The sequence below is a fragment of the Podarcis raffonei genome, chromosome 1, assembly GCF_027172205.1.
Source record: "Podarcis raffonei isolate rPodRaf1 chromosome 1, rPodRaf1.pri, whole genome shotgun sequence".
Lineage (NCBI taxonomy): Eukaryota > Metazoa > Chordata > Lepidosauria > Squamata > Lacertidae > Podarcis > Podarcis raffonei.
The window spans coordinates 2,074,485-2,101,787 of record NC_070602.1 but is presented as its reverse complement, the minus strand read 5'-3'; the positions used below and the strand labels follow the sequence as shown (position 1 = coordinate 2,101,787).

At 47.7% G+C, this 27,303-nt stretch overlaps 1 protein-coding gene across 2 annotated transcripts in view; it reads left to right on the top strand.

The window, feature by feature from the left end:
• Positions 1-27,303, top strand: part of MDGA2 (MAM domain containing glycosylphosphatidylinositol anchor 2) — a 396,877-nt gene that overhangs the window by 328,403 nt on the left and 41,171 nt on the right. For both annotated transcript variants that reach the window (XM_053382658.1, XM_053382753.1), the window contains exon 10: positions 20,044-20,192. In XM_053382658.1, the coding sequence (XP_053238633.1) occupies positions 20,044-20,192 (149 nt within the window). The remainder of the gene's footprint in view (positions 1-20,043; positions 20,193-27,303) is intronic.

Sequence of the window (27,303 nt, the reverse complement as noted above, 5' to 3'; positions counted from 1 at the left end):
GTATAGGATGTCAATCAGGTCAGGCAAAGGCCTGGTTAAAAAGGAACATTTTTGCCTGGTGCCTAAAGGTGTATAATGAAGGCATTGAGAGCATGTTGTCATAATTGTGTGTAGGTGTGTGTGTGGGAGAGAGAGAGAAAGAGAGAGAGAGACTCCAAATGTCCCTATTTTCCAGGGACAGTCCTGGGTCTACAGGAACTGTCCCGGTTTCTGATTTGATCCTAGAATGATCTGATTATTTAGCCGTCCTGAGCCCGGTTTTTGAACGAGGAAGGGCGGGATATGGATAAATTATTATTATTATTATTATTATTATTATTATTATTATTATTATTAGAATTTATATACCACCCTATACCGGGAGGTCTCAGGGTGGTTCACAGAAAAGATCACAATATAAAACCAAAATAAAAACAATAAGCCAATAACACCCCCCCCAAAAAAAGCCACATTTTAAAAGGGTATAGGTATAGGATGTCAGTCAGGTCAACCAAAGGCCTTTAAGGAATGTTTTTGCCTGGTGCCTAAAGGTGTATAATGAAGGCGCCAGGCAAACTTCTCTGGGGAGAGCATTCCATAGACAGGGAGCCACTGCAGAGAAGGCCCTGTTCTCGTGTTGCCACCCTCCGGATCTCTTGAGGAGAGGGCACACAAAGAAGGGCTTCAGAAGATGATCTCAGGGTCTGGGTAGGTTCATATGGGAAGATGTGGTCCTTGAGGTATTGCGGTCCTGAACCGTTCCTTAGGACATCCCTATTTTCACTGGAGAAATGTTGGAAGGCATCCTACATATGTGTGTAGGAAGGACTTGTGCATTTAGGATGCAATTTAGATAAATTGCAAGGAAGAGGAATGTGCAGGAGGAAGCAGGCTTTGCATCATCTCTGCATTACTTGCCTTAAGTTCCGCTTTGGACTCCCCACCTTCTGCAGTGATCTGAAAAGAATCCCTTTGACACGGTTGCTTTTGTGCTCAACTCCACTGCGTTGTCGGAAGCCCAAATTGCCGGTGCAGAGAGGAGCCTCGGGGACCATTAACGTCCCTCCTGCTCGCTGGCGAGTCCCTGTTTAATAGCTGTGGCACTCATTGCCCAACAATTTGCCACCCATTACGAGCAAGCGCAGCTCCATCGCTCTCCCCTGAGGTGTACATTAGGCGCTTGATCCTCTTTCTTTCCTCTTCTCTCCGGTCTGCCTCGGACTGAAGACAGGCGGGAAGGACAGAGAGGCGTTTCAGGAGCCTGATGCAACGGGGAGATGCTCTGGGGCTCCGCAAGGCAGAACAGCCGATTGTTGCTCAGCCTGTTCATCATCACCATCATCATAATTTATTATTTATACCCCGCCCATCTGGCTGGGTTTCCCCAGCCACTCTGGGCAGTTTCCAACAAAACACTAAAATACAATAACCTATTAAACATTAAAAGCTTCCCTAAACAGGGCTTCCTTCAGATGTCTTCTAAAAGTCTGGTAGTTGTTTATCTCTTTGACATCTGGTGGTAGGGCATTCCACAGGGCAGGTGCCACCACCAAGAAGGCCCTCAGCCAGGTTCTCTGTAACCTCACTTCTTGCAGGGAGTGAACTGCCAGAAGGCTCTTGGCACTGGACCTCAGCATCCGGGCAGAATGATGGGGTGGAGACACTCCTTCAGGTATACTGAACTGAGGCCGTTTAGGGCTTTAAAGGTCAGCACCAACACTTTGAATTGTGCTCGGAAATGTACTGGGAGCCAGTGTAGGTCTTTCAAGACCGGTGTTATGTGGTCTCAGCAGCTGCTCCCAGTCACCAGTCTAGCTGTCACATTCTGGATTAGTTGTAGTTTCTGGGTAACCTTCAAAGGTAGCCCCACATAGAGCGCATTGCAGTAGTCCAAGAGGGAGATAACCAGAGCATTCAACTGTCAACTCAAGGGATATTAATGCCACCCAATTCAGCTTTGGATGAGTCTTCTTCTAGCCTAGTCCCCACATTTCTCTTATGTAGGGATGGAGGATGACAAACTTAGGCAGCATCTTAAAAAGCAGAGACATCACCTTCCCAACAAAGGGCCGTATAGTTTAAAGCTATGGTTTTCCCAGCCGTGATGTAAGGAAGTGAGAGCTGGACCATAAAGAAGGCTGATCGCCGAAGAATGGATGCTTTTGAATTCTGGTGCTGGAGGAGACTCTTGAGAGTCCCATGGACTGCAAGAAGATCCAACCTCTCCATTCTGAAGGAAATCAGCCCTGAGTGCTCACTGGAAGGACAGATCGTGAAGCTGAGACTCCAAGACTTTGGCCACCTCATGAGAAGAGAAGACTCCCTGGAAAAGACCCTGATGTTGGGAAAGATGGAGGGTGCAAGGAGAAGGGGACAACAGGACGAGATGGTTAGACAGTGTTCTCGAAGCTACCAGCATGAGTTTGACCAATCTGCGGGAGGCAGTGGGTGACAGGAGTGCCTGGCGTGCTCTGGTCCAGGGGGTGACGAAGAGTCAAACACGACTAAGCAACTAAACAACAGGGATGGAGGAAGAATTCAGTTCCATTTCCATGGAAAATCAAACTTACTTAACTTGCGCTTCCTGACACAACATACAGACTGACGCACAACTGCTTTCGGAAATTCGCTTTCTTCCAAAATTTGCAGTCTTGTTCTCCAGACTGATGTGTACAAGAATGGATTGAAAGGTGCATTTTAAAAATGGATATATTGGTGAAAATGGATGGCATTAGGGATGATTGCACAACATTTTTCATGAGGACTTTAAAAAATAACAATCATAAGCCGATCAGAAAATGCACAGAACCAAATTTAATATCGGGGGGAAATGATAAACTGAGCTTGACATATTTTCCGATCCGCACAGCGCTGGCAGGGTTGAATCAGGGACCCGACCCCTGTCTCTCAGCTCTTCCCTACAAAGAGGTGCAGGATCAGGGCCCATTACCTGCTGATGCCTCATTCTGCCTGTTGGCACCCAGTGCATCCAAGGCATTATGGAACCTCTCGTCAACATGACTTATAGACAGGCAGAGAAAAGTACACAAGGACATGCAAAATCCTTGGATCGCTCTTTGTCTTCTGTTTGGGATTGATTCCTCTCTTCATGTTGCAATCCTGGATCCTAGGCTGAACACCTCACTTGGTTTTTTTATTGCATTGCAAAAGAAAAAAGAAAAAGGATATTGCAAACCATTGTGCGAAATCTGGGCTCTTATGAGATAACTTGTAGAACAAGGTCTTTAAAACATCACGATTGTGCCCTCTGGCAGACAACTGTTTACAGTGGGCTCAGGAGGTTGCAAACAGTCTTGAGTTCTCGTTGAGTGTTTTGTTTTTAAACCATAAGGGCCATTTCCTGTCTGTGGGAGGGCTGAGAGGCTTCAGAACGTGAGATCCTGCTGGATTAGCCCAGAGGCCCCTCGAGTCGCCTATCCTGTCCTCACCGGGGACAACCAAATGCCTGGGGGAACCTGCAAGTGGGATTTGAGCACAAGATTAATAATAATAATAATAATAATAATAATAATAATAATAATAGTAATTTATACCCCACCCATCTGGGTGGCTTCCAGCAAAATATTAAAATACAATGCAGTGGTACCTCTGGTTGCGAACAGGATCCGTTCCAGAGGCCCATTCGCAACATGAAAAGAGCGCAACCCGCAGCGGCGCATCTGCACACGCATGGGTTGTGATTTGTTGCTTCTGTGCATGCGCATGATGTCATTTTGCACATCTGTGCATGTGCGAACAGCGAAACCCAGAAGTAACCCTTTCCGGTACTTCTGGGTTGCCGTGGGATGTTTCCTGAAAGAACATAGCATGAATCGGACGTAATATGTAGTATGACTGTAATTCATCAAATATTAAAAGCTTCCCTGAACAGGGCTGCCTTCAGATGTCTTCTAAAAGTCAGGTAGTTCTTTATCTCTTTGACATCTGCTGGGAGGGCGTTCCACAGGGCGGGCGCCACTACCGAGAAGGCCCTGTGCCTGGTTCCCTGCAACCTCGCTTCTCGCAGGGAGGGAACTGCCAGATGGCCCTCAGGAGGCGGACCCAGGTGTCCGGGCTGGACGATGGGGGTGGAGATGCTCCTTCAGGTATACTGTGCTGTTTAGGGCTTTAAAAGTCAGCACCAACACTCTGAATTGTGCTCGGAAATGTACTGGGAGCCAATGTAGGTCTTTCAAGATGGGTGTTATGTGGTCTCCCCTCCTGGAGTTTCCAGCAACTGGCATTCAAAAGCATTCCTGCCTCCAACTGTGGAGCCAGAGCAGAGCCATCCCGGCCGTAGCAGCCAATAGGCTTTTCCTCCTCCACCAATTTGCCTCCTTCTCTTTCAAAGCCATCTAAGTGGGTGGCCATCACTGCCTCCTGGGGGAGCGAGTGCTGCTGGCGCTGCGTGAAAAAGTGCTTTCTTTTATCCATCCTGAACCTTGCAGCAATCGGCTTCAATGGATTTCCACGACTTCTTGCATTACAACAGAGAAAACCCTTTCTGTATCCACTTTCTCCATGATTTTTATAAAGTGCCTCTTCCCTGGCCTTGTTTCTCCTTGGAAAAACCACATTCAGAAGGCTTTTGATCTATCCTTAAACAAGTTGCCAACTTTGGGTTCATCTACTTTTTTGTCTGGGTATCTTTCTTTTCATCTGAGGCCCCTTGCTGTATTTATTTTTGCAGAAGGACCAACGTTCACTGGGAAAGCGTTTATTTTCAGCGCCAATTGTTGCATTTGCAACCTTCAGGTTTTCCGAAGAAAGGTCCCAACAAGACAGCATTAGATAAGGGGAAGGGCCACAGACCGTTAAACTATAAAGCGCCTGATTTGCATGAGGAAGGTTTCAGGTTCAATCCCGGGGGCTTGCAACATTCTCTGTCTGGAACCCACTGGGCAGCTGGTACCCTCAAGTCCATTGAATACCTCAGAGACATCCACTGTAAATGATGGCACTGAATTGAATGTGTTTCCTTGTGGGGCCATGAGAGCAAATCCCCTGCAATTCTCTCCTGCCTGCCATGGGAGAGATTTGATTATCAGACTGACTGTTAGTTATTAGCTTCCGCTTTTAAGTCCAAATGAAAGTTGGAGGCTATAAACCAGCAGAGTAAATTATAAGTTTCCACAGGAGCCTTAAGGGCGGTTCCTGCGATGTTTAAACCTCCCGCAAGGACAGGGAGAACAGAAGTCTCTTTTTTCCTAGCTGTGCCATTCAAGGTGGCCGTTTCAGAGTCCTGCAAGCCATGTATCTGGTTCCTCTTTGAAGCCCTGACCCTCCAACAGGCAAAGTTCAAACCAAGCCATCCCTCACCTTTGATGCTCTGAGGCTCTGGTTCAATTCACACAGCCAGTTTAACACATCAGAGCTCTCACGACGTGACCTTCTGGGTCCGGCTGAGTCACCCGGCAAATGTTCTGTGACGTCTTGGGGACCATGTCGAGACCTTCATGTGCTGCCTCCTCGTTCAGTCGGCAGTTCGGAGAGCCAGCCTGTGCAAAGAGATCAACGTTCTTCCTGGAGTTTGCCGGGCTTTTGAGTTTATGAGAAACAGCGGTAAATGTGGACATGGTAGAAGTTTATCAGATAATGAGTTGGAAGGGCCCTCTAGTCCAGGGTTCAGCAAACTTACCACGCCTCAGGCCGGTGTCTCCAGCGCTGCTCGTGTGGCGGGCAGGAGGGCGGGGGAGCGTGTGACCATATGCGTGCACACACACTATTTCCGGCGCACTTCCGGGTCGAACGAGTACCGGAAATAGCTTGTGCGCATGTGGACGGGCCTCCTCCGACCCAGATGTGCACCGCAACTAATGCTTGCGCATGCGCAAATAACGCTTGCACAAGTGCACAAGCTATTTCTGGTGCTCCTCTGACCTGGAAGTGGGCAGCCATGCAGCGCAGTGCCGGTAAGAGTGGGCGGCGGCAGCGGGGGTCACTGCAGGCCGGATAAACGAGTCCCTCAGGCCTTATCCGGCCCACGAGCCTTAGTTTGGGGACCTCTGCTCTAGTCCAACCCCCCTGCAATGCAGAAATCTCGGCTAAAGCATCCCTAACAGGTGGTTCATCCAACCTCTGCTTAAAAAACTCCAAGGAAGGAGAGTCCACCATCTCTCCTGGGAGTCTGTTCCACTGCCAAACAGCTCTTACTGTCAGGAAGTGTTTCCAAATGTTTAGTCGGAATCTCCTTTCAACTTGGAGCCATTGGTTCGGGTCCTCTGTGTCGGGGGTTCCGTACGACAGAGCTGAAATGCCTCTCCTCCTCCGGTCATGTCTTCGGAATCCATCTAGGCTCTCCTCCGACGATGATTAATGACCTAAGCCTTTGATGAGGCTTAGGCACGCTCCCCCATTACGCAGAGTATCCAAATAGCAGAAGGAGCCAAGAAATGTGTGCTACATTGCTACGTTTATTCCTAACTACGCAGGACAGAAAAGAATATGTGACTGCTCTCTCTGTGAGAGACAGAGAGAAAAGGCACAAAGAAACAGGAAACCAGTAACATCAGCATCCGTCTCCCGTGAGACTTCCAGCAGTTTGGAATGTCTGGAATGTCAATAGAGTCTAGTGACTCCAAAAACTGCACAGTGGCATAACAGAAATCTAACACTCCCCTCCAGAGCAGGAGAAAACAAGCTTGCTCCCTCTTCCATCTGACAGCCCTTAATATATCTGAAGATAGCTCTCCTATCTCCTCTCAGTCTCCTCTTTTCCAGGCTAAACATACCCAGCTCCTTCAACCGTTCCTCATCAGGCTTGGTTTCCAGACCCTGGATCATCTTGGCTGCCCTCCTCTGCACACCTTCCAGATTGTCCACACCCTTCTTAAATTGTGGTGCCCAGAACTGGACATGGTATTCCAGGTGTGGTCTGACCAAGGTTGAACAGAGTGGTACTATGACTTCCCTTCAGAGCTGGACCACGCATGAGGCAAGCTGAGGCAACCGCTGCCTCGGGCAGCAAAATACCATAGGGTGACACCCATTTGAGTGCCCTGCCTGCCCTGCTACCACCACCAGTTGTGGAGAAGCAGAGCCTGAAGTGGTGCCGGTTTCTGGTGAGATCTCGCCAAAATCTCGCCAGATCTCACAGGAACCAACTACTGCTTCACAAGTACCACCACACAACCCAGGTAAAAGTGTCTGTGCCAGTGGGGCAATGCCATCCCTGCTTCACTTGATCTGGACGTGACACTTCAATTGATGGTCTCTTCCAACTCTATGATTCTATGATGCAACCTAAAATGGGATTATTTATTTTTTATGCTGCTGGATCGCAACCTGCCACCTCCATCCCAATCTACCATGTCTAGTTTATGAAATGGGCAAACATGTGCCAGGGTTTTATATTTATTCCTGAGCCGCCACGCCACAATTCTGACTTCAGAGGGCAGCCCAGAATAGATAAGGAGAGAATCATAGAATCATAGAATCATAGAGTTGGAAGAGACCACAAGGGCCATCGAGTCCAACGCCCTGCCAAGCAGGAAACACCATCAGAGCACTCCTGACATATGGTTGTCAAGCCTCTGCTTAAAGACCTCCAAAGAAGGAGACTCCACCACACTCCTTGGCAGCAAATTCCACTGTTGAACAGCTCTTACTGTCAGGAAGTTCTTCCTAATGTTTAGGTGGAATCTTCTTTCCTGCAGAGGGCATATCAAACCAAACCCATGAGGAGCCAAACTCGAAAGGGATCTTTTGTGGGTCCAGGAAAGCACAATATGGCAGCAAGGAGATGTCTAATTATTTTGCAACAGACACAGCCTGACCAAACTACAGTCTGCAGGAATAACTAAAGGCCGTTCATTAAACCACAGACTATTTAATACTGCCGGTTCCTTTATTTTTCAGTTATTAAAGCACTTGATCCGTCAATGACCCCCACACACCCACGAGCTCCAGTTTAAACAGAAACGCACCTGTGCCTCTCGTTTCACTTCCATCATCACACTGACCTCGCAGCCTCCGCCTAACATCAGGGCAGGATTAAGCCCACCCTGTACATTTCCTCCCGCAGTCAAAACTCTGTTTTAAGTGTTCAAAGCTTCCAGTAAATTAGCGCTGTGGGTCTTTTCAAAGACGCTTTGTCACGTCTATTTGACGCAGCCGATACGCCGATTATAGGGCTTTATGTCTGCGCAAGGTAAATCGGAAACGTGAGCCTGGCAGGCTGCCTCTCCGTCGCAGGAGGCTCAGGACGGTAATTAATTTTTGCGTGGTTTGAATGGACTGGGCTCCAAATCCCAGGGGCTCATAAACTGAAAAGATGCTCCACACGACCTCCAAGCCTTGCAGGAACATTGTTCAGCTGTGGAGCTCCATCCATCTCCTGAGATAAGGTGGTCGGAGGCCTGGGAGATAGAATCATTGAACTGCAGGAAGGGACCCCAGGGTCATCTAGCCCAACCCCCCACAATGCAGGAATTGCAAGTAATGAATCCCCAACTGGTGGCCATCCGACCTGCGTTAACAAACCTCCAAGGAACGAGAGTCCATCACCATCTGAGGAAGATTGTTCCAGAAAGTTCTTCCTGATGTTTAGTCAAAAACTCCTTTCTTGTAATTTGAAGCCATGGGTTCGAGTCCTACCGTCCAAAGCAGGAGAGAACAAGCTTGCTGCCTCTTCCATGTGACAGCCTTGAAGATATTTGGATAGATGGCTATGTTGTCACCTCTCCATCTTCTCTTCTCCAAGGTCAGAGAGCTTCTTCTTCTTCGGCGATCCCTCATAGCCAAGTAAGATTGTCTTCCATAAACACAGTTTTAACAATGAGTCCGTAAGTGACTGTGGAGGCCAGTTCTGGATCCACACGTCCTTCCACAGTGGGGACATTGGTTTCTGGGCAGGAGTGGATCACGGTGTGGATTTGCCAATCATGCCTTCCTCTTAGCACGTTTCTCCCTTGCATCCTGAGTTTGAGTGTCTTCAAAGCCCACAACACCTTTGGTAAAGGCTGTTCTCCAACTGGAACGCTCGCAGGCCAGTGTTTCCCAGTTGTCAGTGTTTATACTACATTTTTTAAAATTTGCCTTGATAGAGTCTTTAAACCTCTTTTGTTGACCACCAGCATTACGCTTTCCATTTTTAAGTTTGGAACAGAGTAGTTGCTTTGGAAGACAACAGTCAGGCATCCACACAACATGACCAGTTGGCTTGTTGCAGGAAATGTACAGAGTGTCATAGAACTGTGGAGTTGGAAGGGACCCAAACGATCATCTAGTCCAACCCCCTGCCATGCAATGCGATGCACCCTCTGAAATTCACACTTCTCTGAATTGCATGGTGCAGTTCTTCAGCCAAGAAATGGGTATGGAAATGGATATCCTAGAGTAAATCTCTCTCTCTCTGTATATAGAAATATATTCTGTTGGTTAAATTGCTTTGCAAAGAAAAAAGTGGGTCTATTAGCCAAAGCTGCCTAGAAAATGTATTTATCAGCAGAAATTCTCATTGTAATGCTGATGAATTTTCATGAAGATTTATAGAAATAGTAATTGCCAAGTATAGAAATAGTAATTGCCAAATTAAGTGACGCGGGTAGTGCTGTGGGTTAAACCACAGAGCCTAGGACTTCCCGATCAGAAGGTCGACGGTTCGAATCCCCGCGACGGGGTGAGCTCCCGTTGCTCGGTCCCTGCTCCTGCCAACCTAGCAGTTCGAAAGCACGTCAAAGTGCAAGTAGATAAATAGGTACCACCCTGGTGGGAAGGTAAACAGTGTTTCCGTGCGCTGCTCTGGTTCACCAGAAGCGGCTTAGTCATGCTGGCCACATGACCCGGAAGCTGTACGCCGGCTCCCTCGGCCAATAAAGCGAGATGAGCGCCACAACCCCAGAGTCAGCCACGACTGGACCTAATGGTCAGGGGTCCCTTTACCTAATTGCCAAGTTGCTGCAGGAATGCGGGGCCGCCTCTCCTGGTCTGCCCCGCAGAGGAACTTAAGGTCCACAAATGACAACGTTTTAGAGGTCCCAGGTCGTGAGGTGGTTCGATTGGTCTCAACTATGGGCCAGGGCCTTTTCAGTACTGGCCCCGACGTGGTGGAATGCGCTGTCACAAGAGACTAGGGCCCTGCAGGACTTGACGTCTTTCCACAGGGCCTGCAAGACAGAGCTGTTCCGCCTGGCTTTTGGTTTGGACTCAGTCTGACCCTTATGTTTCCCTCCCCTTATGGTTTTGATCTATGGGCTACTTTTAAAATGAGGCTGCATTTTAAATTGCATTTTAACCTGGGTTGCTCTGGTCAGGGAGGGTGGGGTATAAATAAATTATTATTATTATTATTATTATTATTATTATTATTATTATTATTAGGGTTGGAATGGGAAGATTGAGAGAATCTGAAATTAACAGATCTGTCCCTGGTCTCTAGGATAAGCCAGTGACACACCTTTTTTTTGCACTGGGAGGATGAAGCTGGAGTTGGGGAAACAAGATTGCTGGGGTTGGACTAGATGACCCCTGGAGGTCATCTTCAATTCTTTGATTCTGTGCTGCAGGAAAGGCAGATGAGTCCCTGCTCTTTCCCTCTTCATCCAGCAGGGGTCACGTTTGCTCAGTTTTGGCACAGAAGGTTCTGTGGACTTTCTGTTATCTGGGAAAAGGAAAGAAAGGAGCACAGAAGAAACTGGCTCCACTTCTTAGGATTGCGCCTGCTCCAGAGATCCCGCTGTGCACTTCTTAAGTTCCATAATTGTGTCATTAATGGAAGCAGCAAAAAGGGAGAGAGGATCAGTTGGTGCAAGAAGGTGGGGAGTGACTTGCGATGTGAAGAATGGTCTCCTCTAACAGACACCGGCTGCTTGAAGATGTGAAAATCACCCTTTGCGTATCTAATTCAAACGACGGCATGCCTTCCCCGTTGCACAGACAGAGGAGCAGAATTTGCATCTGCATTTATTATCAGCTCTTCGTAAAATATATATTGCATAATAAAGGCCAAGCATCTTTCAGGCTGGCTGCAGCCGGCCGTAACTCGCAGGGTAAATATTCTGCTTTGTTTAGGATTTATAAACCGCAGGCCTCGTAAGGAGAGGAACCAAAACTTGCGAGGGGGTCAGCGAATCCGCCCCCCACCCATCTTCAGAACTGCAGTTTGGGGAACAGCCAGGGCCCTAAACCCCACAAGGAGCGTCCAGGAGGCTCGTGGAATCGTAGAGTTGGAAGGGAACCCCAAAGGTCATCCAGCCCAGCCCCCTGCAGTACGTGAATCACAGCTAAAGCATCCCTGACAGGCTCCCTGCTGCTGTAAAGGGCTGTGCACCTGGGGCAGGTGATGCACTGGAAACCGAACACCTGAAACAGTTGTGTAATGAAGCTTGAGGCTGGACCTACATAAGAAACTAAGAAGATCCTGCAGGATGAGGCCAATGGCTCATCTAATCCAACACTTTTCTCTCAGGGGCCAACCAGATGCCCCCAATATGAAACCTGCAAGCAGAACATGAGCACAAGAGCGCCCCCCCTCTTGTGGTCACCAGTAACTGGTATTCAGAAGCATAGAAGAAGAAGAAGAAGAAGAAGAAGAAGAAGAAGAAGAAGAAGAGGAGGAGGAGGAGTTTGGATTTGATATCCCGCTTTATCACTATCCGAAGGAGTCTCAAAGCGCCTAACATTCTCCTTTCCCTTCCTCCCCCACAACAAACACTCTGTGAGGTGAGTGGGGCTGAGAGACTTCAAAGAAGTGTGACTGGCCCAAGGTCACCCGGCAGCTGCATGCGGAGGAGCGGGGAAGCGAGCCCGGTTCACCAGATTACGAGTCTACCGCTCTTAACCACTACACCACACTGGCTCTCAGAACTATGTGAGTTTCCGACATAGAGAACAGGATACTGGACTCAATGGGCCACTGGTCTGATCCATAACACTCCACTTGGGATCTTGTGCTCTTAGTGGTGATCCCAAAAGGAACAAATTCTTGAGCAAAACTGCCCTCCCCACAGACGGCCATCTGTGATTCCTACTGTAGTTTGATGTGACTGGATACATAAAAACTCTTTTTGGAAATGAAACATTCTCCAGACTCATTAGGTATTATTCAAAACTTTACTTGCAGAACTTTCTTCAAAATGATACAGAAACATCAAAGGATGCATCCACAGGACATATGCCAGTCTGAGGCATAAACTCAGCATCTTACAACAAATGAACTAATTCCAACAGTCCTAGAAGCAGCGGCCTGTCTCTCCCCACAATCTGCACTCCAGCCTGAGGCTGTTTTCCTGGAGAGCTGCCTTTCTTCCATGGAGTCTGAGAACAAAGACTCCAGCCACCCCCTTTCCAGGATGGCGGATTTGCAATTCAATACCTCTCATGTGATCTAAGGTTAAACACTCACGCGTTGGCTAGCAGAAAACAATCATTAATTATCAACTCAGTTAATGCTCAGAGTCCCTTAGAGTTAAACCCTTTCACCCATACCACTGGCATTCGCATTTCAGTGAATATTAAACAATTATGCTTAACAATTGCTTCATTGCAGAGGGAGGGGGGGAAGTTGACCTTTGGGACCGCCTCTCAACTCTGCAGCCCTTTTTAATTTCTTTACAAACTTTGTTGTTGTTCTTTAAAAAACAAGCCATCCCCAATTACTGTCACCCAGTTCTACGATATGACGCTGCGATCTCTTCCTCCGAGAATGTGGATGAATGCAAAAATGCTCTTTCTTCCCTGAGCCATTTAAGAAAGGGGAGCGTAAACCGTTGTGTCTGCTTTCCCTGTCCCGAATTCTTTGCCAAATTGGTAATTATGAGAACGAGGCTTTGAGACTTGATGCGCCTGATCTTTCCGGGGGAGAGGAAATGCTTCCCCGCCATCTGCCGGAGCGCCGTTCCCCAGTTCATTTCCTCCACCGCACCCTGACAGACTAATCGCTGTGTCTCCCTGTCTCTCTGTGTGTGTGTATTTATGGAAAACGCAGAGAGCGCTAAACGAACACACAACATATCCATTAAGGCCTTTGGGATATGGCTGGGCTTTCTGGAGTCCCTGTCTGCACAGGAAGGCTATAGCTCTGTGGCAGAACATCTGCTATGAATGCAGAAGGTCCCGGCGGCATTTCCTCGTAGGGCTGAGAACATCCCCTGCCCCAACCCCCTGGAGGGATGCTGCCAGTCAGTGCAGGCTATACTAAGCAAAATGAACCAATGGTCTGGCTCATTACAAGGTACTTTCCCATGTCCCCAAGAGGCTTATGTTTCGTGCGTCATCGTCATCATCATCATTTTCAATTTGTATACAGTGGTACCTCGGGTTAAGTACTTAATTCGTTCCGGCGGTCCATTCTTAACCTGAAACTGTTCTTAACCTGAAGCACCACTTTAGCTAATGGGGCCTGCCGCTGCGCCGCCGGAGCAAAATTTTTGTTCTCATCCTGAAGCAAAGTTCTTAACCCGAGGTACTATTTCTGGGTTAGTGGAGTCTGTAACCTGAAGCATCTGTAACCTGAAGCGTCTGTAACCTAAGGTACCACTGTACCATCTTTCTATCTTACAATACTCAAGGCGGCTTACAAGCTGAAGAAAGAAAAAATGTACATCTCATAACAATCTAATGCAATACAAAAATGTGATAATAAAACATAGCTTTAAAATAAGCAACCTACATTGGAAAAGTAACATTCAACAATCATTAGAATAGTATAAAATAGAAATATCGACATATAAAAGTTAAGCAGAAATCCACTCAACAGTTACAATAAATAATTTCTAAACTATAATCAATGAAACAACGGCAAGCCACAGTACATAAAATAATACAATACAAATTGAGAAGCAGAGACTGGAGGGGGGAGCAAGGCAGGTACAAGGAGGCCTTGCCTGACGAAGTCTCTCCCCTCACAGTTCTTCCTCCAGAACCAAAACGGGGAGCTGTGTCGCAATAAGCCAGTTGAGACGCTTGAATTTGCCAAGCGTGTCTTCCTCTTAGCACGTTTCTCCCTTGCATCCTGAGTTCGAGTGTCTTCAAAGCCCATGATGCCTTTGGTAAAGGCTGTTCTCCAACTGGAGTGCACACAGGCCAGTGTTTCCCGGTTGTTGGTGTTAATACTACTTTTTTATATATATTTGCCTTGATAGAGTCTTTAAACCTCTTTTGTTGACCACCGCATTACGCTTTCCATTTTTAAGTTGGGAATAGAATAGTTGCTTTGGAAGACGACAATCAGGCATGACCAGTCCAATGAAGCTGATGTGGAAGAATCATTGCTTTGACACTGGCAATCTTTGCTTCTTCCAGTACACTGGTATTAGTTTGCCTGTCTTCCCAAGTGATGTGTAAAAAAATTTCTGAGACACCATTGATGGAATCTCCCTTGCATCCTGAGTTCGAGTGTCTTCAAAGCCCATGACACCTTTCGTAAAGGCTGTTCTCCAACTGGAGTGCTCACAGGCCAGTGTTTCCCAATTGTTGGTGTTAATACTACAGAATAGAGTAGAATAGATTAGTTGTTTTGGAAGACGATCATCAGGCATCCACAGAACATGACCAGTCCAACGAAGTTGATGTTGAAGAATTGTTGCAGCAATGATTCATTGGAAGTCCACAATTTCCAGCTCTCTCTCCCTCCCTCCCTCCCTCCCTCCCTCGCACACACACACACACACTTGCATTGCTTTGAGTTCAGCACCGCAATCTCTGTTCTGTATTGATCCTTCTGCTCACGGGGCAGGAGAAACCTCTTTGAACTCGAGAGATCCTGCGCTTTCCTCCCCTGCTCTTTGGAAGCGCCAAGCTTGCAGTCGATAACAAAAGCCATGGAGATGGAAGGTGCTTTGCGAGTGGAATTTTAACTGAAATTCTCCTGGCTCGGCTGACAGGCGCCCCAGAGCATCTCCTTTCAAGGCAGAGGCCAGCTCTGTCGGGGATTACAACCTAAAAGGGACCACGGTTTCCATTTCCTGTGGGAGAAAATATCCTACACTCCACTAATATTGATACATTTCACAATGCAGGGCAATGTTGCTCTTTGCTCAAATGTGTATAAAGGGCTCGTTCAGACGTTTATTCAAAGGCCACTGTCAGGGAACTGCCATCGCAGCCAGGAGTGGAGGAAGGGCTCCCAAGCGATGCCGGAGAAGGTCCCAGCAGGAAAGGAGGGGACTCAGCTACCAGGGAAGGAAATCAGCGTTACACCAGGGAGAAAGGCGGGCAGAGGCAGGCTTCGGAGAGTTGGCTCCAGGACTCTTCGCCAGAGACTAGCGAGGAGAGTACGTGTCCTCCACTGCCCACACCCACCCTGCGGTTCTGGAGGAAGCTCATGAGCCTGCTGCAAGTCGAGGTGAGCTTCTCGACGGCGAGACACCCGGAGACCAACGGGCAAGCGGAAAGAGCGAACAGTATACTCCAACAATACCTACGCTGCTACGTCAGCGAGAGGCAGAACGATTGGGTGGAGAAACTAGCGCTGGCCGAATTTGCGTACAACAACGCTGAACATGTGTCCATGGGAATGAGCCCGTTCATGGCTAATTATGGGTGTCACCCCAGGGCCTTCCCGGGGAGAGGGGAGGAAGGGTGGAGCGTACCGGCGGCAGAGCAGTTTGTGGAAGAAATGGAGGCCCTACACCAGCAACTCAAGATGAACTTGGAACGGGCCAAGGAAACTTACAAGAGGCAGGCCGACAAGCACCGCAGGGAAGGGGAAACCATACGGGTTGGGGATCGGGTGTGGTTGTCAACCCAAGGGTTACCCTTTAAGGGAGGGTGCAAGAAGTTAAGGCCTAGGCGACTAGGACCTTTTGAGGTAACCCAGCAGGTGAACCCCGTAGCATTTAAGCTCAAGTTGCCGACCAGCATGAAATTACACCTGGTGTTCCATAGGTCTCTCCTCTCACCATACAGGGAGGGACGGGAATTTCCGGGGCGAGAAGGAGAAGTCCCCATACACCCACAGGTGGAGGAGAGGGAACTTCGCAGTCAAGCCCCGGAGATACTCGACTCTAGATGGCGAGGGCGCCAGGTGGAGTACCTGGTGGCCTGGGAGGGCGAACCCGAATCAGAAAACACGTGGGTTCCCACGGAGGCCATCAGGGATGAATATCTTAGGGAGGAGTTTCACAGCAGGTTCCCAAGGAAACCCAAAACACTAGCAAGATTCTGGGAGGAGCAATTTGGAGTCACAGAAGATGAAGAGGATTTTGTGGGTTTTCCTGCCTCTGAGGGGGAGGGAGGAGAGGTGTCAGATGGAGAGGAATCGGACTGGGAAGGTTACCCCGCGGGAGGAGATAGGAGCAGGTGGGAAGCAGAGTTTGAATCATCAGAGGATGGGGGCAGTTCCTTCAGGGGATTCCCCGCATCGTCGGCCGAGGAAAGGGACGAGATTGGGTCAAAGGAGTGGGCCAAAGGTGGAGGGGGTCCTGGGGGGGAGGTGGATGTCAGGGAACTGCCATCGCAGCCAGGAGTGGAGGAAGGGCTCCCAAGCGATGCCGGAGAAGGTCCCAGCAGGAAAGGAGGGGACTCAGCGACAGGGGAAGGAAATCAGCGTTACACCAGGGAGAAAGGCGGGCAGAGGCGGGCTTCGGAGAGATGGCTCCAGGACTCTTCACCAGAGACTAGCGAGGAGAGTACGGGTCCTCCACGCCCACCCTGCGCAGAAGACTTCTGCGCAGGGAGGCTAGGCGGAGACTATCCGTCAAGGAACTTTTATGTTGGAAGAAGTTCAGGAAACGCCCACTGACGGATTCTGCCAGTGACTGAGACAGACGCGGAATCAGGGCTGTCCAGCCAGGGGAAGGTTTATCCAGGCAACCTCGCCGAGAGTGGCGGCAACTTACGCACGAGCAAGCCCCAATTCCCATTACAGCCACTTATATCCCTCTCTTTGCTCAGAAGGGCTCCTGGAGCAGCTTAATTGTCAAGGAATGATGATTCATTATTATCAAATAAGAGAGGTATATAATTTGGACAAAAAAATTGGCTTCCAGGTGGAAAAATCAAAGTTGGAAACAGAACTGTTAGAACCCAAAACTATGATACTTTCAAGAACGTATAACTTGCTGTTAAAATGGAACACTCAGGATGAAACGGTTAAATCTGCTATGATTAAATGGGCACAAGATTTTGGATACAACATTATGTTTGCTGACTGGGAACAGTTGTGGACCACAGGTATGAAATTCACGGCATGCAATGCCTTAAGAGAGAATATTATGAAAATGATATACAGGTGGTACATGACCCCAGTCAAGCTTGCAAAAATCTATCACTTGCCCGATAACAATTGTTGGAAGTGTAAGGAAACTGAAGGTACATTCTTTCACCTTTGGTGGACGTGCCCAAAGATCAAGGCTTTCTGGGAGATGATCTATAATGAAATGAAAAAGGTATTTAAATATACCTTCCTGAAGAAACCAGAGGCCTTCCTCTTGGGCATAGTTGGCCAATTGGTGCCAAAGAAGGATAGAACTTTTTTTATGTACACAACAACAGCAGCAAGGATACTGATTGCAAAGTATTGGAAGACACAAGAATTACCCACACTGGAAGAGTGGCAGACGAAGGTGATATACTACATGGAATTGGCAGAAATGACTGGCAGAATCCGGGACCTGGGAGAAGAGTCGGTGGAAGAAGATTGGAAGAAATTTAAAAAATACTTGCAGAAATACTGTAAAATTAATGAATGTTAAAATGATGTTTGGATTGAAAATAAGTGGCATTGGTAATAAGATTAATAAGAATATGTAAATACGGATTGATAAATGGATGAAAATATATTGTTATAATAGGTTAAGATCTAAAGTTAAAATTAAGGAAAGAGGGTAAGGATTTGCTGAATCGATTATATAAATGGGAATACAAAAAAGGGAGGTGTGAGGAAGTCAAGAAAATAAGCAAATGAGTTTGTAGATATTGAAAACTGGATTTGTTTTTAAACGTTTTTTCTTAGCTATTTTGTTTTTTGTATTTTGTATGTATTTTCTATATATTTTTCTGTTTGATAATACTTGTATTTCTCTTTTTATTTTTTATTTTCTATATTCTCTTGTTATCTTTGTAACTCTTTGTTCTTATTTTTTATATTTTGTGAACTTATGTCTTTTTTTTAAAAAAAGGTTAATAAATATCTTATAAAAAAAATAATTGTCAAGGAATGCAACATGGTCCTTGCCCTCTGTCTAAAATGACATGGCACAAAAGGAAACAGGGATGGGGAGGGAAGAGGAAAACAACTGAGGGTCATCTGGTCCAACCCCCTGCAATGCAGCCTTTATTATGTATTTTGTGCTCTTATTTTGAATTGTTGTGCTGTGATTCGCCCTGCGGTCTTTGGATGAAGGGCAGTATAAAAATTGAATAGATAAAAAAAATGTGGCATGTACTCCGTAATGAAATGCAAGAGTCCCCATCTATATTGGCATTCTGCCGGCTCTGGAAGATGCATCTGGTACGCAGGATGAGACCCTCCCTGCCTGCGGACTGTCTGGCCAGAGTGATGCATGCTCTAGTTATCTCCCACTTGGACTACTGCCATGCGCTCTACATGGGGCTACCTTTGAAGGTGACCCAGAAACTGCAACTAATCCAGAATGCGGCAGCTAGACTGGTGACTGGCAGCGGCCGCCAAGACCACATAACACCAGTCCTGAGAGATCTTCATTGGCTCCCAGTATGTTTCCAAGCACAATTCAAAGTGTTGGTGTTCACCTTGAAAGCCCTAAACAGCCTCAAAGGCCCAGGATACCTGAAGGAGCGTCTCCACCCCCATTGTTCAGCCCAGACACTGAGGTCCAGCGCTGAGGGCCTTCTGGCGGTTCCCTCACTGCGAGAAGTGAGGTTACAGGGAGCCAGACAGAGGGCCTTCTTGGTGGTGACCCCCGCCCTGTGGGTGAGAAAAACAACTACCAGACTTTTAGGAAACATCTGAAGGCAGCCCTGTTTAGGGAAGCTTTTAATATTTAATGCTGTATTGTTTTTAACACTCAATTGGGAGCCACCCAGAGTGGCTGGGGAAACTCAGCCAGATGGGCAGGGTATAAATAATAAATTATTATTATTATTATTATTATTATTATTATTATTATTATTCCCAAACAATGCTAGCTATGCTTATTATTATGTTTACACCAGCACACCTTCCATCGTTCAACCTGAGCCTCCTGTTTCTAATTGCTGTGGTGTGTTTTTTAATGGGATTGCTTTACTGTGTATTTCATTTATGAATGTTTATAGTTTGAACTTCATCTGTTAGAAAAACTCATGGCACTGGCTACCGATTAGTTTCTGGGCCCGATTCAAAGCACTGGTTTTGACCTATAAAGCCTTAATTGGCTCAGGACTGCAATACCTCAAGGACCACCTTTTCCCATATGAACCTCCTTGGACCCTGAGATCATCTTCTGAGGCCTCCTTCATGTGTCTCCTCCTCAAGCGGTGCAGAGGGTGGCAACATGAGAACAGGGCCTTCTCTGCAGTGGCTCCCTGTCTGTGGAATGCTGTCTGTGGAATGGTTCACCTGGCACCTTCATTATACACCTTTAGGAGCCAGGCAAAAATGTTCCTTTTAAACCAGGCCTTTGGTTGATTTGATTGACACCCAACACCCTTTTAGAATGTGGTTCTTTGGGAGGGGAGGGGTATTATTGGGTTATTGCTTTTATTTTATATGCTGTGATCTTTTTGTGTGAACCACCCTGAGACCTCCGGGTATAGGGCGATATATAAATTCAATAAATAATAAAATAATAATAATAATAAAAGGCTATTGCTTAAGATGCATGATCTAGAGAGGGGTCAGCAAACTTTTTCAGCAGGGGGCCAGTCCACTGTCCCTCAGACCTTGTGGGGGGCCAGACTATATTTTGAAAAAAAAGTAATGAATGAATTCCTATGCCCCACAAATAACCCAGAGATGCATTTTAAATAAAAGGACACATTCTACTCATGTAAAAACACGCTGATTCCTGGACTGTCTGCAGGCCGGATTGAGAAGGCGATTGGGCCGGATCCGGCCCCCGGGCCTTAGGTTACCTACCCATGATCTAGAAACATGATGTGCCCACACTGTTTGTTTTGGCATTGCCTCCTCTCGCCTGACCCTCGTTCCTCTCTTCCCTGCAGGCAAAGCCTATGCGCCGGAGTTCTACTACGACACCTACAACCCGCTGTGGCAGAATCGGGCCCGCGTCTACGCCTACAGCCTTGAGTGGACTCAGATGAACCCGGACGCTGTGGACCGCATCCTCACGTACCACCTGGGCATCCGGCAGGTGAGAGGCTCAAGTGCTTCTTCCGAAGCTGGGCGAGGTGCCTTTTCCCCAACTCCAATCTCATCTCCTGTTTCAACTCGCTTTTTGTGTCTATCAATTAGAAGTTGGGGGGGGGGCATGCGCGATGTACGAAAGAGGGTTTTCGATGTGCAAATTGAATTTACAGCTCTCTGGGATGCAGAGCTGAACAGGAAGATGAAAGACGTGGTCCCGGTTGAGGCTGGAGGGCTGCAGGAATCTCAGCAAAAAAAGAAAGGAGAGATGTTTTGCAGTAGAGACGGACACCTGCGGTGTCATCAGGAGCTTCACATTGTGTTTTTTCCCCTGGTTGTTGAGGGTGTCGAGGGAAAGGCAGGATGGGCACAGAACTCTGTCTATGGAGCCCAACATATTTCAAAGGCAACTCTTTTGGCTACCGAGGTGGAGAGCTGGTTGTGCCTGAATCTTGTGCTGCAGTTTCTGACCAAACGCCGTGCATGCATTTATTAGAGGAAAGCGTCCATACAAATATCCATTTCAGTGAAAATAGCATACCCAAACGCATCATTTTAGGGATAAACGGGGTAGATTTGGAGAAACCACAGAAACAAAACGATATAGAAGGAGAAATCGGTGCTAAAATGCTAATGCACTTTCACAAGGACTTTTTAAAATAATCTGAAAGTGATGTAGAAAGCGGAATGGTCTTTAGGAATTTAATCACCCCACTTTGGCGAAAGTTGGCATCCCTCCCTCCTTGTCGCATCACTTGGGCAAAAATCAAAGGTTGCACAAGGTCCCTCGCAGGTGTGTGACATAGGTATGGCTGTTGAGTTGCACATTTATAATTCCAATATGAAAGAGCACTTGCATAAGGAGGCTGGCTTCTTCTGCAAAGGAACTGGGTGCATTATTTCCAGATTATTTCCCTAAATTGGACTGCCAACTCACTGCTGGTCACTGGTGTGTAAGGCCACTCCCAGGACGTCTTGCAAAGCTTGAGAGGTGATTGAGAGCAGGTAAGAAAATGTCCTTCTTTGCACAGCACAGAGCTAGATTATGGAACTCTTTCCCACAGGAGGCAGCGATGGCCAAAAACCTCAATGGCTTTAGAAGAGGATTCAGTAAATTAATGGGGGGGGGGCTATCTCGAGGGCTACCAGCCACAAAGGGCTTCTGCTTTGCCTCCACAGGCAGGGGCAGCAATGGAAACCACGGATGAGAGAAGCTCTGGTCCTTATGTTCTGCTTGCGGGCATCTTCTGGGTAACTGTGAGAGCAGGATGCTGGGCTAAATGGGCCATTGGGCCTGATCCAGCAGGATCTTCTTATATTCTTAAGGTAAATGGTAAAGGGACCCCTGACCATTAGGTCCAGTCGTGACCAACTCTGGGGTTGCGGCGCTCATCTCGCTTTATTGGCCGAGGGAGACGGTGTACAGCTCCCGGGTCATGTGGCCAGCATGGCTAAGCCACTTCTGGCGAACCAGAGCAGTGCATGGAAACGCCGTTTACCTTCCCGCAGGAGCGGAACCTATTTATCTACTTGCACTTTGACATGCTTTCGAACTGCTAGGTTGGCAGGAGCAGGGACCGAGCAACGGGAGCTCATCCCGTCACGGGGATTCGAACCACCGACCTTCTGATCGGAAGTCCTAGGCACTGAGGTTTAACCCACAGCGCCACCTGTGTCCCCTATATTCTTAAGGTAGATCCACCTTCAATAATAATAATAAATTTTATTTATACCCTGCCTTCCCCGGCCAGAGCTGGGCTCAGGGCGGCTAACACCAATAAAATAAAATCACAGTAAAAACATAATAGGGGAAAAAGAGGGGGGGGGGAGAACCAATTTCAAATACAGGTTAAAATGCAATTTAAAATGCAGCCTCATTTTAAAATAGCTGATAAATCAAGACCATAAGGGGAGGGCAACAGAAGGGTCAGACTGAGTCCAAACCAAAGGCCAGGCAGAACAGCTCTGTCTTGCAGACCCTGCGGAAAGATGTCAAGTCCCGCAGGGCCCTAGTCTCTTGTGCCAGAGCATTAAACTGTGTCAGGGCCAGTGCTGAAAAGGCCCTGGCCCTAGTTGAGACCAATCTAACCCCCTTGCGACTTGGGACCTCCAAAGTGTTGTTATTTGTGGACTTTAAGGTCCTCCACGGGGCATACCAGGGGAGGCGGTCCCATAGGCACATGGGTCCTAGGCTGCAACCTGGTGCCCTTTCAGATGTTGCAGCTAATATCAGCCTCAGCCAACACAGCTCTGATGGGAGCCGTAATCATAGAATCAGCAAATTTTAGAGTTGGGAGGGATCCCATAATCTAGTCCAACCCCCTACAATGCAAGAATCTCAACTTAAGCATCTGTTATTTGTTTATTTCATTTGTACACCACCCTTCATCCAAAGATTTCATAGTGGTTTGCAACATAAAATCACGATACAGAAACCACAAAACACATACAGTGGAACCTCGGTTTTCGAGCGTCTTGGAAGCCGAACATTTCAGTTTTCAAACGCCGAAAATCCCGGAAGTAATTGCTTCCGTTTCCGAACACGTCTCGGAAATTGAGGTGTGTTTCTCCGTTTTCTCCATTGAAATTGCAGGCAGCACTTTCTTTGCGCCTCGGTTGTCGAACGTTTCGGAAGTCGAATGGTCTTCCAGAACAGATTACGTATGACAACCAAGGTTCCACTGTAGTAAAAATAAGAACAACAACAAACCAAGAAGAAGAAGAAGAGTTTGGATTTGATACCCCGCTTTATCACTACCCTAAGGAGTCTCAAAGCGGCTAACATTCTCCTTTCCCTTCCTCCCCCACAACAAACACTCTGTGAGGTGAGTGGGGCTGAGAGACTTCAGAGAAGTGTGACTGGTCCAAGGTCACCCAGCAGCTGCATGTGGAGGAGCGGAGACGCGAACCCGGTTCCCCAGATTAGGAGACTACCGCTCTTAACCACTACACCACACCAAGAACCCCCCTCCCATAACACAGTTAAAATGGCATCGGATGTCAATCACCCCAAGGCCCAGGTTGAAGAGGAACATTTTCACCTGGTGCCTAAAGGTGTATAATGTAGGTGCCTCATGAACCTCCCTGGGGAGAGCATCTCAGAAATGGAGAGCCACTGCAGAGAAGGCCCCGTTCTTGTGTTGCCACCCTCCTGACCTCTCGTGGAGGAGGCACACAATGAAGGGTCTCAGATGATGAATGTAGGGTCTGGGTCAGTTCATATGGGGAGAGGCAGTCCTTGAGATATTGCTGTCAGATGCCCCCCCAACTGCTGCTTATAAACCTCCAGAGATGGAGAGTCCCCCACCTTCTGAGGAAGTCCATTACGCTGCTACACAACTTTTATTGTTCTTGGTCTCAGACATCAGGAAGGCACCAGATCAGCAAAGGCCATCCTAGACTTGGCAGGATAAACCAGCGGCGAAGTGAGAAAATTATAGGCAGCCTTTGGCCTCGGTCGAGGACAACGTCCTGATGAGCAGAGGACCACGACCAATTCTTTGGACATCATTGACTAGTTCCCGGCTTTCCCTGTGGATGAGATAATGCAAAGCGAAGGCTGGCTTTTGTATCTGCCTGCCAGCGTTGGTCTGGAACAATAATTACGTCCTCCTTTATCTGAGGAGTTACATGAGCACTTTGATATTCCTTACGTCCTCACAAGTGACACCTGCGAGGCGGGTTTGTCTTCAGAAAGGCAAGATGGCGGGACGTGTTCGGCGCTCCCCGGATCGGCTGCTGGAGACGCAGGGCCCCCAGGCAAAGCTTACACGGCATTATCAAAGAGCACTCGTGGAGATAAGCAGCTTTTGAAAGGGCTGACATGTCTGCGACGGGGAGTTGGCTCACCTCGGCTCTCGTGGCAAGAGCACGTTTCAGGCAGAGCAACGGGATCTGAGCTGCTTGCCATTGGGTAGGGAAGCTCAAAGCGTTCTGGAACAGCTCTCCTCGGGCCTTGCGCTATTTGCTTTCTTGCTAGGTGGGGCTGTGCCAAGAGGGGAAGCAAGTTGGAGGCGGTTCTGCCAGCTCGCACTTCTTGTTGTTTAGTCGTTTAGTCGTGTCCGCCTCTTTGTGACCCCCTGGACCAGAGCACGCCAGGCACTCCTGTCTTCCACTGCCTCCCGCAGTTTGGTCAAATTCATGCTGGTAGCTTCGAGAACACTGTCCCACCATCTCGTCCTCTGTCGTCCCCTTCTCCTTGGGCCCTCCATCTTTCCCAACATCAGGGTCTTTTCCAGGGAGTCTTCTCTTCTCATGAGGTGGCCAAAGCACTGGAGCCTCAGCTTCAGGATCTGTCCTTCCAGTGAGCACTCAGGGTTGATTTCCTTCAGAATGGAGAGGTTTGATCTTCTTGCAGTCCATGGGACTCTCAAGAGTCTCCTCCAGCACCAGAATTCAAAAGCATCCATTCTTCGGCGATCAGCCTTCTTTCTGGTCCAGCTCTCACTTTCATACATCACTACTGGGAAAACAATGGCTTTTGCTATACGGACCTTTGTTGGCAAGGTGATGTCTCTACTTTTTAAGATGCTGTCTAGGTTTGTCATTGCTCAGCTCGCACTTAAGAGCATTCAAAGAATGCTGGTGGATCAGGCTTGTCGTTCAGCATCCTGTTCACACAGGGGCCAAATAACCCTAAGAATCCAGATAGAATGCATCAGGACCTAGAGGCTCCATAATAAAATAAGAGGACCCTGCTGCCTGTGGCCCTTCTAGTCCAGCATCCTGTTCTCACAGTGGCCAACCAGATGCCTGTGGGAAACCAGCAAGCAGGATTCGAACACAAAAGCAGCTCTCCCCTCCTGCAATTTCCAGCAGTTGGTCTTCAGAAGCATTTGGCCGTGAAGTCAGAGCAAAGCCGTCCTGGATAGTAGCCATCAATAGCCCTCTCCTCCTCCATGAATTGGTCCAGTCCTCTTTTGCAGCCATCCAAATCGGTGGTCATCTCTGCCTCCTGTGGCAGGGAGTTCCACAGTCTACCTCTGCACCGTGTGAAGAAGTGAATGGTCACAAATGGCCCCTACCAGAAGAGGCTCAAATCAATGTGGTGTAGTGGTTAAGAGAGGTGGACTCCTAATCTGATGAACCGGGTTCGCTTCCCCGCTCCTCCACATGCAGCTGCTGGGTGACCTTGGGCTAGTCACACTTCTCTGAAGTTTCTCAGCCTCACTCACCTCACAGAGGGAGGAAGGGAAAGGAGAATGTTAGCCGCTTTGAGACTCCTAAGGGTAGTGATAAAGCGGGATATCAAATCCAAACTCTTCTTCTTCTCCTTCATCTATGGACCGTCCCCTAAAGTTATGGTGACTGGGCCAGGAAGGGGGTGCAAAGAACATCCATTTGCATTCATTTGGTTAATTGGTTCGTTCATTCATTAAGTGCAAATCCATAAATGTGGACACTGCAAAACCTCAGCGATGGTGCCACTCCCTGGTTTAGGAAGTTGTGGTTGTTTAGCCTGGAGAAGAGAGGACTTTGGGGTGAGATGATTGTTGTCTTCAAAGATCCAAAGGGCTGTAACATGACATGGAAGATGGAGCAAGCTTTTCTTCTATTGCTCTGGAAGGGAGGAGATTCTGTGGGATGTGAAACACAAGAGCAGTCAAGTACAACATTCCTAGAGTGAACATGTTTACACATGGGGAGGAGTGTTTGTCCAGCCAGCAGGTAAACTTCCTGTTTCCTTCTGGGCTGGGACATGTGACTAGAGGTGGCCGTGGCCTCACCTGTGCAGGTAACGACAAAAGCGCAGGGCAGCAACCTCTCTCTCTTTGACTACATGCATCAAAGAAGCAACATCTGCTTAGCCAAAGATGCTCTCTTGGCCTCCAGCCAAGAGAGGACAAAGGGACTGTCTCCTTATGAGATAGTTTCCAGGTGTATGTTACTTTTCTAAGCTAAGTCTGCCTTCTGGGATCTGATTGTGAACAGAATGTGAGTAAACTCTTTTTATACTTTTATAGAAGACTGTGTCGTGTCTTATCTGTTATGAGGGAATAAGGGGAAAATACCAGAACAGTTATTACAGAGGCCTTAGCGAGCCTGAGCAAACGCATCTGCTGTGAGTTTTTAAAGGAATGTTACTCTGCTAAATTATGAACTTGTTTACACAAGTTGGAAAGGCTATAATCACACAATATATCCTCTCCTGCATCCCTGAACATTCCCACAGATTCCAGCTAAATATTAGGCAAGAACCATTCAACAGTAGAGCAGTCTACCTTGGAAAATGGTGGGCTCTCCACTGGAGGTTTCTGAGCAGAGCTTGGCTGGCCACCTGCCATGGATACTTTCATTGGGATTCCTGCATTGCAGAGGGTTGGACTAGAGAACCTTTGGGGATCCCTTCCAACTCTACAGTTCTATCAGTGTATTGTTCTCACCCACCTTGGAACCTTATGGTGAAGGGTGAGTAGGGCATCTTTCAAATAAACAGCCGCAATCTTTTAAATGTCCTGAAGTGCCCATCAGGGAGCCTTCACGTGGAGCTGCTCTTGACTGTGTTATGTGACTCAACTGCAAATGGGGATTTTCACGTGTGTGTTTGTTTGAGGAAGAGAGAAAGAGACTCCGCTCTCTTCCTTCATTATGCCGTGATATCTCCTGGAGCCAGGGTGATAATTAGACGCCTTCTTCCCTGTTAACACCTGCTGCGAATTTGCTTAAGAGTTAGTCTGCCCAGCGATAACGTTCAAGAAATCTCTCAATGCAAACACATTTGCAGAAGTGAATATCCCTCTTTGACTCAGTTGTGGAACCTGATAAGGAGTGGGAATGAGTGTTAAATAATACAGTTTGATCTTTAGGCACACCAGTCTTCCTGGGGTGGCTTGAAGGCAGATCAAATTCTCACCCACATGTTAAAAAGAAAAAAGAAAAATCAGCTCAAGGGACTTTCCTCATCTGCAACCGTAACACTTAAAAAAATCATCCATGGTCCTGTGACCCCTTTTGCCCGTGGGAAAGGCAGCTGTGCTACGTGCCACATATTTAGGGCTACAGTCTTACTCATCTTTACCTGGGATTGCAGATAAAGGCAAGCTTACGTTCTCACTGAAAGCCGTGAGAATTCCTTCTGAGAAGGCGTGGTGAGGATTGTGCTGTCGATTTCAGGTGTG